At 40.3% G+C, this 17,462-nt stretch overlaps 1 protein-coding gene across 1 annotated transcript in view; it reads right to left on the minus strand.

The window, feature by feature from the left end:
• Positions 1-17,462, minus strand: part of TRAF3IP2 (TRAF3 interacting protein 2) — a 54,147-nt gene that overhangs the window by 15,451 nt on the left and 21,234 nt on the right. Inside the window, exons 3-5 of the mRNA XM_049771179.1 lie at positions 12,092-12,278; positions 6,017-6,195; positions 3,033-3,121 (exon numbers count right to left, since the gene is read on the minus strand). Of these exons, the coding sequence (XP_049627136.1) occupies positions 3,033-3,121; positions 6,017-6,195; positions 12,092-12,278 (455 nt within the window). The remainder of the gene's footprint in view (positions 1-3,032; positions 3,122-6,016; positions 6,196-12,091; positions 12,279-17,462) is intronic.

Consider the following 17,462-nt stretch of genomic DNA (forward strand, 5'->3'; position numbering starts at 1 on the left):
TCCCAGCATGGTAGTTCAATTCCCAAATGCCAAGGACGATTTCTGTGTGCAGAGCCAGGAGTAACACCTGAGCGTTGCCGGGTGTGACCCAAAAACAAACAAATAAATAAATTATATAGTATCAAGAGACAATAGAGTGTGAGGACCAGGAGGGCCAGTCCCCTGCAAGAAGCTTGCCACAAATATTATGAGTGCAGTCTTGGGCAGAGAAGGAACTACTATGACAATGATAGTTGGAAATGATCACTCTGGACAAGAACTGGGTGCTGCAAGGAGGTAAAAGATATGCAGGATTTATCTTTAGCAACAATATTGCAAATCAGTGCTAAAAGAAAAAAATTAGAAGAAAGTGGATGGAGGGAGAGAGAGGAAAAGAGAGGGAGGGATGGGAGGAGAAATAGACAGGGGAGAGGGAAAGGAAACTAGGAACAATTGGTGGTGGGAAATGTGTACTGGTGAAGTGTGTTATACATTGTAAGACTGAAATTTAATTGTGAACAATTTTGCAATTGTGAAAAAAAATTATTGTGAACAACCTTGAAGCCATGGTGTTTAAATAAAATAATTAAAAAAAAAAAAGCAAAGTGTCAGAGAGATGTACAGTGGGTAAGGTGAGCTTGCCTTCATGCGATTGACTTGACACCCTATATGGTTTCCTGAGCACAACCCAGTGTGGTCCCCAAAACAAAACAAATACAACCAAATCCCCCCAAAGTAAGCAACTCCCTGAAACAAATACAAGCCCAAACAACACCAAAGCCAAAGGGTGACACTGAAATGCATAAGCCTGAAGTCAAGAAGACTGAAACCCTGGCCTTTTAAGAGGAGTTTAGGATATGTCAAATGGTCAGAAAGCATACTGACCTCAGAGCATGAGATCTCAGAATAAAACCAGCTCTGCTGAAACCTTGATCTTGATTTTTAGCCTCTAGGACAGTGAGGGGAGGCGTGCTGATGCTTGAAGTTCCCTGTCAATGGTCCTTGATGGCAGCTCTCAGCAATTAAGGCAGGTCTATCAGGTTGCAATGGCCATTCCCTTGCTACTTTTAGACCTGAGGGTGGTGACCAGTCCTTTACTGTTACTGATTCCGTATTATCCCTGTGGAATTCCTGGCAACTCAGAAAAGAGTCTTTTAGTTTTGTTCGTTTTTGGACCACACCCATCCAGTGCTCAGGGATCACTGCTGGTGGGGTTTGAAGGACCATATGAGATGCTAAGGATCTAATCTGGGTTGGCCTCAAGCAAGGCAAGTGCTTTACTCCATTGAACTCCATTGCTTCAGCCTTAAAGCATCTCTTTCTTACATGCTTCTGAAATGACCCACTCATCTTTTTATTCCATTAAGGATTATTGATGTATCACTATAATAATTTAGCTATCCAGGATGGGGATCTGGGGTCCTAACACCAAGCATTAGTGAGAAGGGTTAAGGGTAGAGGTAAATTCTGCATAGGCATACTCTGAATATTAAGATTACAGACCAGTTACTAACAGAAAGTACACACTAGTAAGCTTATATGGAAGTAACTAAAGAGATCCTTTCTGATGTTGGCCTCATAGTTTGTTACTTGTTTTTGCATCATGACGCCCATAGTGCTCTTACTCCAGAGATGAAAAATTGTTGTCTACATCATATGATATAGACAATATGAGTCATGAAATGGGCTCATATAAATTGTATATTTTTCAAATTGAGAAATACTCTTTTAAAAAAAGATAAAAGACCCTAATTCGCTGTCACTTTTATGCCTGAAATTCAACTATGAAGGATTTGTAATTCATAATGGTTTTAATAAAATTTTTAAAAAATGAATAAATAAATAATTTTAAATATTTCTGTTAATGATTAAAAAATCTTTACAATTTATATTTAAATGTATCTAATTTAGTTACTATGTAATTCATCATCTGTCAACATTTCTATTTATAGAATTTCTCTGGGAAAAAAATTACTATCCTCTGAAATTCATGGTCATTAATGTTCCCAGGAGGCCCTCTGGGAGGGAAAGAAGTGATTTGGTGTCTTGATGGTATGTGGTCTAAGAGGAGCTCAAAGGGTGTACTCAAAGGGCTGAGCTCATGTTTTGCATGTGGAAGGCCTCAGTTCAACCCCCACTATCACATAGTCTCCCAAGCACCATAGGACATGGCCCTAAAGCCAAAACACAAAAAAAGTGGTTTAGATTGTTTTGGTGTTTTTGTTATTGTTGTTCTTCACTTTGGGCCACACCTAGGGCAGGCTTGGAAATGTCAGGAATTGAAACTCTGGTTGGCCATGTGCAAGGCAAGAACCATACCCTCTGTTACCATTGATCCGGTCCAGAAAAGTGATTAAAGATATTACTTGCCTCTTGAGATATTTTAGTTATCCTAAAGGAAAACTTAGGTACATTAATCTTCACCATTTCAAGGCCCTTTGGGTAGACTGGAGAGTATATGTTTCCTGAGCAGCACAGGAACTCCACAATATGCAGAGAGGGGCTCTGGCCACCTTAGAGCTGCAGTAGATAAGCAGGTGCTCCCTGTTTATGTGTCACCGTTGTCTCCATCTGCGGGGTGGCAGCAGTGCACAGTAGGAGACCTGACTACAGGGCTCCTCTTTCCACCCTCACAAGCCAGTGAAGGACAGAGGGACCTATAAACCAGACAGCTTCTGAATCATGGGAAGCATAATCCAAGCAGGTGTGCTGAATGCAAAGGACAAAAGTTCCAAAGTGTAGCCAGAGTTAGGCCTGCCTCCTGGCTCTGGGCCAGTTGCACAAGTGGTGATAGGAACAACATTCTGGGGAACAGACTTGTGTTCAGGGTCACTCTAAAGGTTCCCAGAGAAAAATGAAGAAAACTTTGAGCAGTTATAAAATTTATATTAAAAAATGAGCTAAATTTAATAGTATTTAGTTCACTACCCTAGAAATTATATCATTAAACATTAATCATTGAAACATTAACAACCAGTCAGACCTTATTTTGGTCTTTGTTTTTATTGTACTCACTTTAACTGTTCAGTCTACTTTTTGAAGAAAATACTTACTGCAGTTTGGAAGCCGTTTACAAACAAGAAGTTTACAAATTTCATCACCTCCATGGCTGTGTCCAAAGAATAAGTGATAAAGACTTTCCCTAAGAGAGATGTTTTATATTTATTAGAAACTAGTTGGATTACTATGTCCCCAGCCACACTTATAAATCATCTGCACTAGCTTTTGTCCTTCTAGAATAAAGGGGAACCTCAGGGGGTGTGTGTGATCTCAGGTTTATATCACAACAGTGTAGTTTGTTATTCTCAGGACATAGATCTCAGGCCTGAGGGCTCAGGGGGTCTGTGTTTGAGGGTGTACACTACTGGGAGTGAATGGAAAGAAAAACAGAAGGGAGAAAGCTAACAAACAACAAGCTAACAAGCCAAGGAGGTCTTCTGAAATACCATATGGTGTGTGAACCAAAAAAATCCCATCACCCAGAACCTGCAGGTTTTAAAGATTAGGCCACTGCCTGGCTTCTTAGAGACACTTGGCTCGGTGCCTGGTGTACACTCTCGAAGCAGGCTAATAAGCTAAGCCTTCCCCAGGGGCCACCCAGTAGTGTCCTCTTTTGATCTCAGAATGCTCTCTGCTGCTATGAACTCTGACTTGACAAGAGCTAGCAAAGCAGGAGAAAGGAAATGACTTTCCCTCCACACATGTTTTGCTCAACTCAGTTCACTGGTGTGGGGAGGGAGAAGCGATAGACAGAATATGGGGAGATTGGAGTAGGCTGAAGTCTGTCTGAGAGAAGTCAGTAAAGGACAAACAGCCTCTGGCTAGTCCAGCAGCATGTAAGTAACCCTGGTCTGCATAGAGCAGCAGGTAGTACTGTGCCCTTCTGCTTTACCCCACCAGGATGACAACCTCAGTTCTGGAGAAAATGATCAGGCTAATATGCTCATGTGGAGATGAGTCACTTTTGAGGGTTGGCTTTTAGTCTAGAATAGATGGGTTAAATCTCAGGAAGTTCTAGAACTTAGCTTACTCCTGGAGAAAGGGGAATCATGACAAAACATGAGTATGTATTTGCTTTTGCTTAAGCTCTTGTTTTCTGAAATATGCTTCTCAAATGGAATTACACACAGTGATCATAGTGATGCATCTAAGCAGCCAGCATTAATAGTGATTAATGTTCATTTTTTTTGGAGGGGAGAGGGCACAACTGTTTGTGCTCAGAGCTTATTCCTGGCTCTGTGCTCAGGAATAACTCTTAGCAAGCAGTACTTCCGGGGTCATATGTGATGTTGGTGACTGAGCCTTGTGTTTATTGGATTGACTGTACCAGGCAAGTGCCTTACCCACTTTACTATCTTTCTGGCCCCATGATTAATTTTCTTCTTAATACCTAATATTTAGATTGTTTCTCTAAAAGAATTGGAGGCTTCTTTTATAGATCTTGGTAAGAGGATTAGGACCTATATCAGATAGAAGATTGGTAGCCTACGCAGGACCACATCCACTCTCTCCAAATGCTCACAATGAAAATGTATAGGAGTTAACAAAAGACTTTAAAAATTCTTTAGTGGGACTGAAGCAAAAGTGTAGTGGGTAAGGCATTTGCACTGTATGTGGCCTACCTGGGGTTTGATCCCTGGCATTCTATATGGGTGCCCTTAGTACTATCAGGAGTAACCCCCTGAGCACTGCCAGGTGTGACCCAGACACTAAAACAAAAAAGCCTTTAGAATGAAAGACAACAATGGATTTTTCAGAATCCCACAATAAAAAATAAATAAAAAAATCTTTCAGAGGGACAGGAGAAATAGCATGGGGGTAGGGCATTTGCCTTGCATGGAGAAGGATGGTGGTTTCAAATCCCGGCATCCCATATGGTCCCCCAAGCCTGCCAGGAGTGATTTCTGAGCATAGAGCCAGGAGTAACCCCTGAGCGCTGCCGGTGTGACCCAAAAACCAAAAAAAAAAATTCTTTCTGAGTCCCAAATGATTAAAAAGTCACAGGTGATCCAATAGAAATTAGCTAATGGGAAAGGCTTCAAGCTTGGTTTAAAGAGATGCCTAAATTTGGAAAGGGCTTTTTATGAAAATTAGATAGACTACCCAAGCAAGCTCAACAGAATCTAATAATTCACAAGCCAGGACTGTTTTCTTCAAATTTCTGGAGCGTTCTGTCCTGACATTAATAAGAGAACATCTTGGTGATATTTCAACATTTTCTGGTTCTGGCTGCAAAATGTTAAAAAAGAATCATTCATCACCTGACAAATGTTTCTGTAACTCAGAGGCTTTGGCGTTGGCATTAGGTTGTAAAGTAGTATGGAGCATATGGGGTTGCTTTTTTTTCCAAACAAGATTGCTCCAGGGCTAGAAAGATAGTAGAGTGGTCTTGCACAGGCTGACCCAGGTTTGCTCCCTGACACCTCCTCATATGTTTACCCAAGTCTGACACCCCTCCCACAAAATGCCCTAAAAATCCTTGAATGTGGCTCAAAACAAAAGCAACAAAGAAATTGCTAACTTCTATAGAAAATCTCCACATTCACAATATAGCTACTGCTAATTCAGAGGAAATAGTAGGTTCATGGCCTATACCACAGATATAGTCAATCGGTTTACCCAAGGACTTGCACAAGAGCATATTTGAGAAAGGAGAAAGTAGAGTAATTTGTTAAGTTATTTTTTGTTGGAGTATATGTTAAAGAAAATGTAGGAGTAAGCATGTTTTGGTATTTCTGGTAGTGTCAAAATATCTAAAATGAATGCTAGTTCTTATTTATTTTTGGTGAAAGGCAAAAAATTGAGCATGCTTCACTGTGTATATGAGAGGAAGAGAAATACTTAATTTATGAAGAATCATGAAATGTTTTTAAAATATAAGACCTGGGGCCAGAGTGGTAGCACAGCTGTAGAGCATTTGCCTTGCATGCAGCTCAGTAATCCCCCGAGTGCTGTCTCTGGATGTGACCCAAAAACAAAACAAAAAGACTTGACAAAAAAGGTGGCAAAAGCAAATCTGCAAATAACTTTAACTTACTTAATTCTTCGGGCAAATTGCTGGTTTTCAGGGTTCCTCTGACTGGAGGGTTACTAGGGCATCTAGGAACAGCAGCAGGGGATGGAGCTGGGGGTCCCTGTGCTCTCAGTTCTGCAGGGCTCTCCAGGGACTCCTCAGAAGCTCTGGCTCTGTTAGGTGACTGCTTATGTGGCTGGTCCCTGCAAAGGAATACATTTACAGTAAATTGGCATTTATTTACTTTTTGGAGGTACACACTTTTTTGGGCCATACTCTGTAGTGCTCAGGACTCACTCCTAGCTCTGTGTCTAGCAATCACTCCTGGTATACCTCAGGGGGTCATATGTGGTGTCATTGAACTATAGTGTGCCATTTGCAAGGAAAGCACCTTAATCCATGTACTATCTCTCTGCCTCAATTGTCATTTCTCATAAGATAAACCTTAAAGGGTAGAGAGTCTTGGAAGAGCAACGGGGAGCAACCTCTCTCCTTTGCCTCCACTTCTCTGTGGCAGAGGCACAAGAGTTGTTCCATGAAGTTTCAATCAATACACAACTCTGTCCATTGTCATGTGTGTAAAGAGGTGTAAAGAGGTGACAGAAGCAAGCCATTTAAATTTCTTGATCCCAAGACTAGTTAATGGTTAATTTTTATACACAGAGAAGATAAGATTACTTAACAAAGTAATATAATGATAACATACAAGGTGAATATAGAAATTATATAATTTTAAAAGCAATATGAAGATTCCTCCAAAATCTGGAAATTGAGCTCCCATTCGACCCAGCTATTCCACTCCTAGGGATATACCCTAAGAACACAAGAACACAATACAAAAACCCCTTCCTCACACCTATATTTATTGCAGCACTATTCACAATAGCCAGGCTCTGAAAACAACCCAGATGCCCTTCAACAGACGAATGGCTAAAGAAACTATGGTACATATAACAATGGAATATTATGCAGCTGTCAAGAGAGATGAAGTCATGAAATTTTCCTATACATGGATGTACATGGAATCTATCATGCTGAGTGAAATAAGTCAGAGGGAGAGGGAGAGACGCAGAATAGTCTCACTCATCTATGGGTTTTAAGAAAAATAAAAGTCATTTTTGCAACAATCCTCAGAGACAATGAGAGGAGGGCTGGAACTTCCAGCTCACTTCATGAAGCTCATCACAAAGAGTGGTGAGTGCAGTTATAGAAATAACTACACAGAGAACTACCATAATCATGTGAATGAATGAGGGAACTGAAAAGCCTGTCTAGAGTACAGGTGGGAGTGGGGTGGGATGGAGGGAGATTTGGGACATTGGTGGTGGGAATGTTGCACTGGTGAAGGGGGTGTTCTTTACATGACTGAAAACTAATCACAATCATATTGTAATCAAGATGTTTAAATAAAGAAAAAAATGCAAAAAAAGAAATTATATAATTTTACCTCATAATAGATAATATTTAATTGTGTATTAAAAGGTAGCAAAGGGCAAAGAATAGCCCCCAAACTGGATGCACTCCCCCTAATAAAAAACATATGTGTATATGGATGAAAATCTGATTTTGAAGATTCTGTAAAAATTTTTTTACCACTCTTATATAGCATCTTGATTGCTGTTTTGGACTTAGGTATCTGTTAAGGACAGTCTGAGGTATTTGTGTGAAACTTTGAAGACAGGAGAAAATGCAGACTTTGTTTCAGCCCCTTTTGTGTTTTTGTGTTGCTAATACCATCAGAAAGTATAGAGTTCCTACACTGCATCCCAGTGGCCTATTAGAGCCTCACAGTGTCAAAGGCACTCAACTCTAGCCACGGGTGGTTTTTAGATACTGGGTTGGTACCATGGAGATGAGGCTTAGAGGGAGATTTCTATGCTTGGTCCATCCACCACCTGCCTCTTTGACTACGTCAGGGTGGGCAACCTCTCTGGTGTTCTGCTCTGTGGTGTTGCTTTGGGATTATTCCTAAAATTCTCTCCTCCAAACTCCAGGATTTTGTTTTGTTTGGGGATTACACCTAAGTAGAGATCAGGGGAACATATAAGCTGGTTGAATGAACCCAGTCAGATGTGTGCAAAGCAAGTATCCTATTCATGGTAGAATGTCTCCAGACTTACCTCCAAAATTTTCCAATAATAAATAAGTAGAATGAAATATTGTCATTTGAGACAAAATTATTGGAACTTCTTATATGTGGATCATAAATTACTAAAGAAAAAAACTGGTGAGAAATAGTAAAACTAACTTTTAGACAAAGAGAAAACTATGGGTTATGAGAGGGCAAGGGAATGGAGGTGGAAGGAGAAATAAGAAGTTACTTTAACGGGATGGCATTGGAACTTTGATGGTCGGGGTAATGATGACAATTACATAGTGATAGTACTGTGATATATAACATTGTAAGACGATGATGAATAAAAATTTAAAATAATAATATTGTTATGGAAATAGCATATACCTAGATATTTGTTATTGTATCTGATATTATTTAATGGTATAAATTTGGAGCAGGCCTCCTAAACACTATCCCAACTACCAGAAGACCCAGTGCTTGTCAGGCAGCCTGAATGCTTCAATGCTCAGGCCCCAGGTGTTCTGGAGCTACTCAGGTCTACAAGTGCTGGGGTCCTTCCTGGCCACCTTGGTGGTGCTTGAGATCCAATAAAGCTAAATTTAGCAATTCTTGGGATATCAAGCAATGTCAAGGATCTAAGTCAGGGTCCTGTTCATGCTAGGTACATTTCCCTGCCCCCGAGTTATGTTTTTTCTGGACCTTTATTACAATTTTTAAAATGTTTTAATTGGGCCCGGAGAGATAGCACAGCGGTGTTTGCCTTGCAAGCAGCCAATCCAGGACCAAAGGTGGTTGGTTCGAGTCCCGGTGTCCCATATGGTCCCCCGTGCTTGCCAGGAGCTATTTCTGAGCAGACAGCCAGGAGTAACCCTGGAGCACCGCCAGGTGTGGCCCAAAAACCAAAAAAAAAAAATGTTTTAATTGTAAAATTTATCTGTACATATCCAATTTTAATATATAATTGCTTATATTTAAAATATTCTATTTAATGTAGTTTAAATTTTTGGGGACCACACCCTGTGTTGTTCTGAGGCTTAGTGCTCATGTGCCTCCTGGGTCATGTGATGTGACTTCCTCACTGCTAAGCATCCTCTTCCTACTTTCTTATTTGGATCCAAAAGAACAATGAAAATTTAATTAAATTTTCTGAAAAAATTTAGTTGTTTATTTTGGGCCACAACCAACAAGGTGCAGGTCTTATTCCTGACTGTGTAAAGAGTCACTTCTGGTGAGCTTGGAGGATCATATGGGATGATGGGGATCAAACTCAGGTCAACTACATGCAAGGCAAGTACCCTACCTGCATACTATAACTCTGGCACAATATTTCAAAAGTCTTATGTAATAGGAGTTAAAGGAAATCCACATAGAATCTCAGAAAATGTTTGAGAAAGTAATTTTTATTTTAGATTTATATATGTATATATATATATATATATATATATATATATATATATATATATATATATATAAAGAAAAATTCCTGTAGAATATATCTTGATTCACTGGAAATTCTGTTCACTATCCTTTGCATTAAATCTCTTTATACCCAAAGTTGCTTGGTTGTTATAAAAGATGACTGCTCATTTGATAAAAAAAAGAATGTTAAAGTCTTGATAATATTAAAAAAGTTCCATATGAAGACAATATCATGAAGATTAATGGCAGAGTAAACTTTCTGTACTAGGGTTCTTTTTCAAATTATAGTAAGAGGAGAATTAACTTTATTACCTGAACTTATTTTTCATTATTCGAACATGATAAAATAAATTCAAGGAGACCATAGCAGGCTTAAATTGATGGTACAAAAGCAATTACTCTGTACCACCTTTGCAATTCCTCTATAAATCCAAAAGTATTTCAAAATTAAAGTTATTTAAAAAGGACTGTTGCCTGCTCTTTTTAACAACCAACGTATTTCCCAGAACTGCTTAAACATTATCTAGAATTTTAGATATTTTTTCAACAACAGTGCTTGCCATATTGTAAAATTATAATTTACTTAATCCTAATATTTAAATTTGATGTCATTTTGATTTTAAAGACAAAGGCACTGGTCTAAGAAAACCAGACTTGTGAACTCCTTAGTAAAAGGAAAGCAAGCATGGGCTTACTTACCTGTGGGTGAAAGAGTGGGCTTTTATTTTTTTCTTTAAAATTTGGAGCTAATTACCAAATTTTGTCTTTCAGAAAAATTCATCTTAATACAATATTTTTATCTTGTTCTATTTTCAAAATAAAATATAGCTTTATTTTTAGTAGTAAGTAAAAGTTGCACTTAAGCAAGAGCAAAGACTTTAGGTACTCTCTATGAGGCTAGAGTGTTAGTACAGTAGATAGAAAAATTGCCTTGCACATGGCCATACTAAGTTCTATCCCCAGCATTCCATCTGGTCCCCTGAGCAACACCAGGAGTAATTTTTGAGTGCAGAGCCAGGAGTAACCACTGAGCATGGCTGGATGTGATCAAAGCTCCACCTCCCCTCTACCCCCCAAAAACCAGTTCAGCTACTTTCCTATTTTGTGGGTTTTTTTTTTTTTGTCATAGCACTCCAGGAAAATTTTTTTTTTTTTAATAATATCTTTATTTAAGCACCATGATTACAAACATGTTTGTAGTTGGCTTTCAGTTATAAAAAAACAGAATACTCCCCTTCACCAGTGTAACCTTCCTACCACCAATGACCCATCTCCCTCCTCCCTCACCCCCTTCCTGTAATTGAGATAGGCATACTACTACTCTCCAATTTTGTCATAAATTAGGCAACTCCCTAAGTGGTGTGAGAGCTCAATAGGTTGATTACATGCTTCATAGGTGGGAGGCCTGATATCTTATGATTCTTTAAGCCCTAGTATTTTATGATTCCTCTAGAGGTAACTCTTGAGCACTGCTTGTTACAGAAAAATAAAAAAAAAAATAAAAAAAAAGAAAGAAAGAAAAAAAGAAATGCTTGAGTAATAAATTAGGATGCTTCCTTTTAATATGATTTTTTATATACTTGAGATTCATAAATTAAGCCCAAAATCTTGAAATAGAAGTCCTCCCACAAATGATAAAAAGAAACATGATTAAAGAGTTGGACAACACGGGGGGCCGAAGAGATAGCATGGAGGTAAGGCATTTGCCTTTCATGCAGAAGGTCGGTGGTTGGAATCCGGCATTGCATATGGTCCCCTGAGCCTGCAAGGAGAGATTTCTGAGCTTAGAGCAGGAGTAACCCTTGAGCGCTGCCGGGTGTGACCCAAAAAAACAAAAACAAAATCAAACAAACAAACAAAAAAGAGTTGGACAACTAAAGGAAGAAAATAAAAAAATGAGAAGTGTTCAATTGAAAGAAGTTTAGGAACGATCTAATCACAGTGTTCAATATGTGTGAATGATTTTTATTACTAACCAACAAAAAATACACAGGTTATTTCTATCGACAATTAACTAAATTTAGAATTTCAAAGTAAATAGCTATCCCAGTTAGGGATATTAAAAAAGAAAACTACGTAGACTGGAGAGATTATGCAGGGTTTATGCCTTTCACACAGTTAACTGACCATAGTTCTATTACCTGACAGTGCTAGGGTCCCCTGAATACTGCCAGGAGCAAACAGGAATAGCCCCTGAGCGCATCTCATTAAAAACAAAACAAAATACAACAACCAACAAAACAGAAAAATAAGACCCCATCCAACTTTCTAATGGTAGACATCAGTCTTAGTAAAAATAAAGATTAAAAAAAACACACAAAAAAAAAAACATAAAAACGTTTATGGGCAAAAAAGCTGGTGCCCTGAAATCTTGGAGATCAGATTTCATCTCATTTTGACCTGAACCAACTTTTTTAGATATTCTCCTGCTTAGCCCAGTCACCAGAGTCCTCTTAAGCACTGCTAAGGGGACACTCGTGGGGATTCACTGCCTGGCAGTAGGGCCAAATGGTCATGTTCAGGCCACCCCCAAACCTTTTGGTTGCACTGGCATGATTCTTTTACACATTAAAAAGTATGAGAATTGGCATAATTATTGATACCTTGAGATCCCCGGTAGGGAGAAATCTTTCTGTACTGGCCTCTCTTCTTGGTCCCAGAGCCCAGGGTAATTCAGGAAGACTCTCTGCACAGGGTGAGGGCCCCTCACGCTGGCTCCACACAGAGGCTGCCTGGGTAGGGCCGACTGGATCACTTGCTTGTAGGCCGCCTGAAGGTAGTCCTGGCCGTCTAGGTGAAGATAACAGAGGGTAGATGGATTCTGGTTTTCTCACGAAAGAAAGGTAAGCACAGAACACGGATTACCATCTGGGGGTTCCAGTGCCAGTTATTATTTTCATAGTGATTGCCATTACTGATTTGATCCTTTCCATTAAATTGAATCCCTGGCTTTCCTAACTAAAATCTAAAATTCAATTACCTTACCATTTCTACTACAATTACCCATGTTTTCAGGCTAAGAGAAGTTATCCACTCGTATGTATATGGCATGTATACACACACACAAACACACACACACACACAAACACCTTACCATATCACAACACACCACATCGCTCCACTCCTTCTTTAGAAGGAGTAAATGAATGAATACTTGGTTCATGTCCCTGGAGAGCAGCCAACCAGTGGCAACACGGCCCAGCTTTCTTGGTCTCCATTCAGTTGAGTCAGGGCAATTAGAAGAGGGCACAACAGGAGCCCAGCCAGAATTGGTAATGATATATGGAAAGGTGTCAACCAGGAGAAAAACGATTCCAGCCAGGTCTCCTGGTCTTGGCAGGCATGAGGTTAGAGGGGTGAGGAAGTGGGGGCTAGATACAGGGAGCTGATGTCTAACTCAGCCACCTGGCTTCTAAGAAAGGCATGACTTGGCAACACCTCTAAGAATGTGGAGATAGAACCAGGATCCTGAGGTCTGGAAGACATACATCACCCAGGTTTTGCTTTGACAGCCTTTCTCGGGCCAGGTTAGCTTAATTTTAGGGGGTCCAGGGGCCAGAGAGATAGCATGGAGGTAGGGCGTTTGCCTTGCATGAAGAAGGATGGTGGTTTGAATTCTGGCATCCCATATGGTCCCCCAAGCCTGCCAGGAGCAATTTCTGAGTGTAGAGCCAGGAGTAACCCCTGAGCGCTGCCAGGTGTGACCCAAAAACAAAAAAAATTTTTTTTTAGGTGGTCCAGATCACTGGTTAATGTTTCAGGACAAAAGGGTAGGCTTTTATCACCATTCTGTTTCTCTAGTTAGTAAAAAAATTAAAAAAAATAAAAATGACCCAAGAGGGACAAGTTCTACTTTTAGATGAGTCTTTGGAGGGGAGGGCATGTTGGGACATCTATCAGACCGTTCCACTGGTTCTCAGGGTCTCCTCCTGGATTTCTGCTCAGAGATCACTTCTGGAAGTTCTTAAAGGAACATATGTGGTACCAGGGATAGAACTGGATATCCTTTCCCCTCTTCTCTCCTTGCTTCTCCTCCCCTGCCCTCCCCTCTACTTTTCCCTCCCACCCCTTCCCTTCTTCTCTCTTTTCCTCTATACTCCTATCTCCTCTACCCTTCTTCCTCTCTTCACCTCCTCTCCAGTCCTCCCTTCTCTTATAACTGGTGGTGCTTAGGAGCTACTCCCAAATAAATTGCTCAGGAATTATTCCTGGTAGTGCTCAGGGGGTCATGTAGTACTAAGGACTAACCTGTGGGTCTCACATGCAAAGCACTAGCCCCTTTAACCACCTCCTGCCCTTCCATTTCCCATTGCACTTTCCTGATTTGGGTTTGGGGCCACACCCAGCTTTGCTCAGTGTTTACTCTTGGCCCTGAGCTCAGGGACCATTCCTTTTGGGTCTCAAGGGACTACATATGGTGCTGGTTGTTACATGTTGGAGCAGCCAACCAGAGTGGCTGCATATAGAAAAAATGCCTTACCTGCTATACTATTTCTTTGACTCCCTATTGCACTTTCAATGTATTCTATAAGATGGCTTCCTGCTCTTCTTGACCTCCCCTTCACATCACAGGTTCCCCTATCCCATAAACCTTAACCATCTTTCTTTATCTTGAACACCCCAAGCTTGTTTCTCCCTCCATGACCCTTTTGTCATCCTCCCATTTCAAAATGCTTTGCCCTATATTTTGTCTCATCTACGTACTGACCAACTTGTCATTCAGAACTCAGCCCAGATACCACCTGTTCAAAGAGGTCTACCCCTTCTCCAATTGTTTTATTCCTCACCTGGCTTTTATATCTTCTTTGGAACACTTGCCATGTGATTGTGTAAGTTTGCACAAGTAATGTCTTATCTACTTTCCCTGATGTTGCTTCAGCTCTGTGAGAGAGCACAAGTGACTGTGCCACCCCCCCCCCCTGCAGTGTGAGCAGTGCTGGCTCACAGGGAGTACATAACAAAGGAAGAGAAGAAGCCACATAGGACCCCCCCCCCCCCCCCCCGCAGTCAGCTTTATGCACAGAGAAAAGAAGTCTGGTCCTACAATCTGCTTGTTAGTCACCTGCTGACCATTGGGGGGGGGTTCTCTTTTTTCAATCAGTATCTCCCTCTGAAAAATAGGGATAAAGCTAAAATAAAAGAAGAAAAGGTTTGCCTTTGGCCTTGAACATTATTAATGCTTGGAGCCCTATTTGCTTCTCAAAGCCATTAATAAATGGTGAATGCTATTTTACTTGCTTTAGAAGGGACTACCAAGCTCTAATCAGAGGCTTTGTGTCTCTTCCAGAAAAAACGGATGTTAGTGCTGTTAATCAAAAGCCTTTGAATCAAGGTCATATGATATCTAACAGATTATTGCCCGCACAACATGTTTTTGTCTCATAGCAACAAATCATATCATTAAAATCACTATGGCATGTGGGCTAAATGTTTGATTAGCTGTAACTTTCATTTCTGAAAGGCCACCTGTGGTAAAAACTTATATGGATTTCTGTGAGCAGATGAAAATGACTCACCTCATCTATTTTTAATATTAGGGTACTGGCAATTAGGTTACTTCAGGATTTGATTGCTTAAAACAAAGAAATAACCTTGTTGGAACACTTAAAAATTATAACCAAACTAGGGTTGGAATGATACCATAACAGGTAAGGGGGAGGGTGCTTGCCTTGCATGCAGCTGACCAGGGTTTAATCCCCAGCATCCCATATGGTCTTCTGAGCATCACCATGAGTATTCCTGAGTGCCAGGAGTAACCACTGTGCATTGATGGATATGGCCTCAAAACAAAACAAATGAAAAAAAGAAAAATAATAATAAATATCAAAGGATCCATAAACTTTCTTAGGAAAGAGAACTCAATATGTTGGCTCACGGTCTTTGCATGAAGGAGATCTGGGGTGGATCACTGGCTCACATGATCTTCAAGCACTAAGCTGAAATAGTACCTGAGCACTCTTGGTGTGACCTCAAAATAAAAATCAAAATAAGACAAGCTGGGACCAGAGTAATAGTTTAAAGAGTAAGGTGTTTGCCTTGCACATAGCCAATCTGGTTCAATCCCAGACACTCATACAGTTCCTTAAGCCCCACTAGTAGTGATCCCTGAATGCAGAGCCAGGAGTAAGCCCTGAGCACTGCTAGTTGTGACCCCAAAACAAACTAATAAATAAAACAAGTTTTCCCTTTGTCAGTGGAATTTGTAACATTTGTTTGAAATTTGGGGCTGGAGTGGTGGTGCGGAGAGGTAAGGCGTCTGCCTTGCCAGCACTAGCCTAGGATGGACCGTGATTTGACCCCCCCCCCCCCGCCGTCCCATATGATCCCCCAAGCCAGGAGCAATTTCTGAGCACATATCCAGGAGTAGCCCCTGAGCATCACAGGGTGTGCCCCCCCCAAAAAAAAAACCAAAACAACAAAAGAGAGAAGATTTGTCTGGAATTTAGTTGGTTATATGAAAAAATTACTAAATGAAAACTAGGTTTGTTTACTTAGTTGGGTAATATAAACATTATATTCATGTATATAAAATCTAACATTAATTGAATACTTACCAAGTATTAGTGAATACTTGCCAATTATTATTCAGAGTTCCTGGCCAAGGATCCTAACATCCAATTTCTAAAGAAGTTGAATTCAGAGTGAAATCTCAATTCCTTACTACACTCTAGTCACTTCCATCTTTTAGGAAGCTATTTTCCAACTGAGGGCCATAGATTCTTCGGAGCTTCCCAGGATATTTCAAGGAGCTATAGGGTCAAGACTATAGGGTCAACTAGTAGGACCGAGGAGCCACAAAATGAACTAAGGTCAAAAGAAGGCCAGAGTAGGGAAAAGATTGAGAAATGTCATTCTAGCATCTTCTTCTCCCCTAGGCCGCCTTGCTGGTCTGTGTGGGACACCCCACCTATACTGGGCTCTAGGTGTCTCAGTCTGCTCATCAATTATGTCTCCATTCAAGTGTGTCTTCAAAGAAGTCTCCTGTGACCAGCCTGTCTAAGAAAATCTCACTACCAGATTCTGTCCTTCACAGAATTTATATTTTGCATTGTTTGCAAATCTTTAATTCTATACTTCCTTCCCATCCCTTGGACCTCTTGGAGGCAGATATATCTTGCATTCAACATTGCACACCAGTGCTCAACATTCAACTGGGCAAAAATTGGCTGAATGCATTGGCAAATAAATGGGGGTGCTGTTTCCAAATCCCGTTGACCTCTCTTTTGGCCTTCTCTCCGGTAAGACAGTTTCAGAAGACTTTTCCCAGACTGGATGTCACAAACCTCTCCTCCTGATTAGGGTTACACCTCTCCCCACTGGGAGAAGACAAATTTATTTTTATTTATTCATCTAACAAATATTCATTGAATCTCTACAGCCAGACACTCAGTGAACAAATAGAATACAGTTCTTGAGTAGCTCAAAATAAATGGTAAAATTCTGTGAATCTGTGGGTGTCTGTTTTGAAACATAAACCCACACTTGTTAGTGTGAGAAAGGGAGTGTGCAAATTAACAGTCATCTCCATAGCACACTCCAGAAGCGGCACCCCTAAATATCACCCTCTTTGACTTATCCCTGGTGCCTAAAATTATGCCAAGGGAGTTTATTCTACAGTTAATGAAAAATGGGAGGTGGTGGATAATAGGGAAGAGAATTAATGTGTTAGGTAATCACTTCTCAGTTCTGAGGTAGTGTTAATCCCCCCCCCCAAAAGACAAATATCACTCAATAAGAAAAAACTGCCCCAAACTGCATGTAATTCGTCAATTTTAGGATCTTCCTGGCCTGCCTACACATTCTTCATGTTACTGGCTTACTATCACTTGGAATTTGAAAACCAAATCCTGAGTCTATTCCACTTATCAGTCAAGATGGTCAACATTTTTCTTCCTTATTAAGAAAGGTATTAAAAGAACTTATGAGAGAGAAAATAAGGTCTGATTTTCAAGCTGTCAAGAGAGGATGATTGAA

This window comes from Suncus etruscus, chromosome 4 (genome assembly GCF_024139225.1).
Source record: "Suncus etruscus isolate mSunEtr1 chromosome 4, mSunEtr1.pri.cur, whole genome shotgun sequence".
Taxonomy (NCBI): Eukaryota; Metazoa; Chordata; class Mammalia; order Eulipotyphla; family Soricidae; genus Suncus; species Suncus etruscus.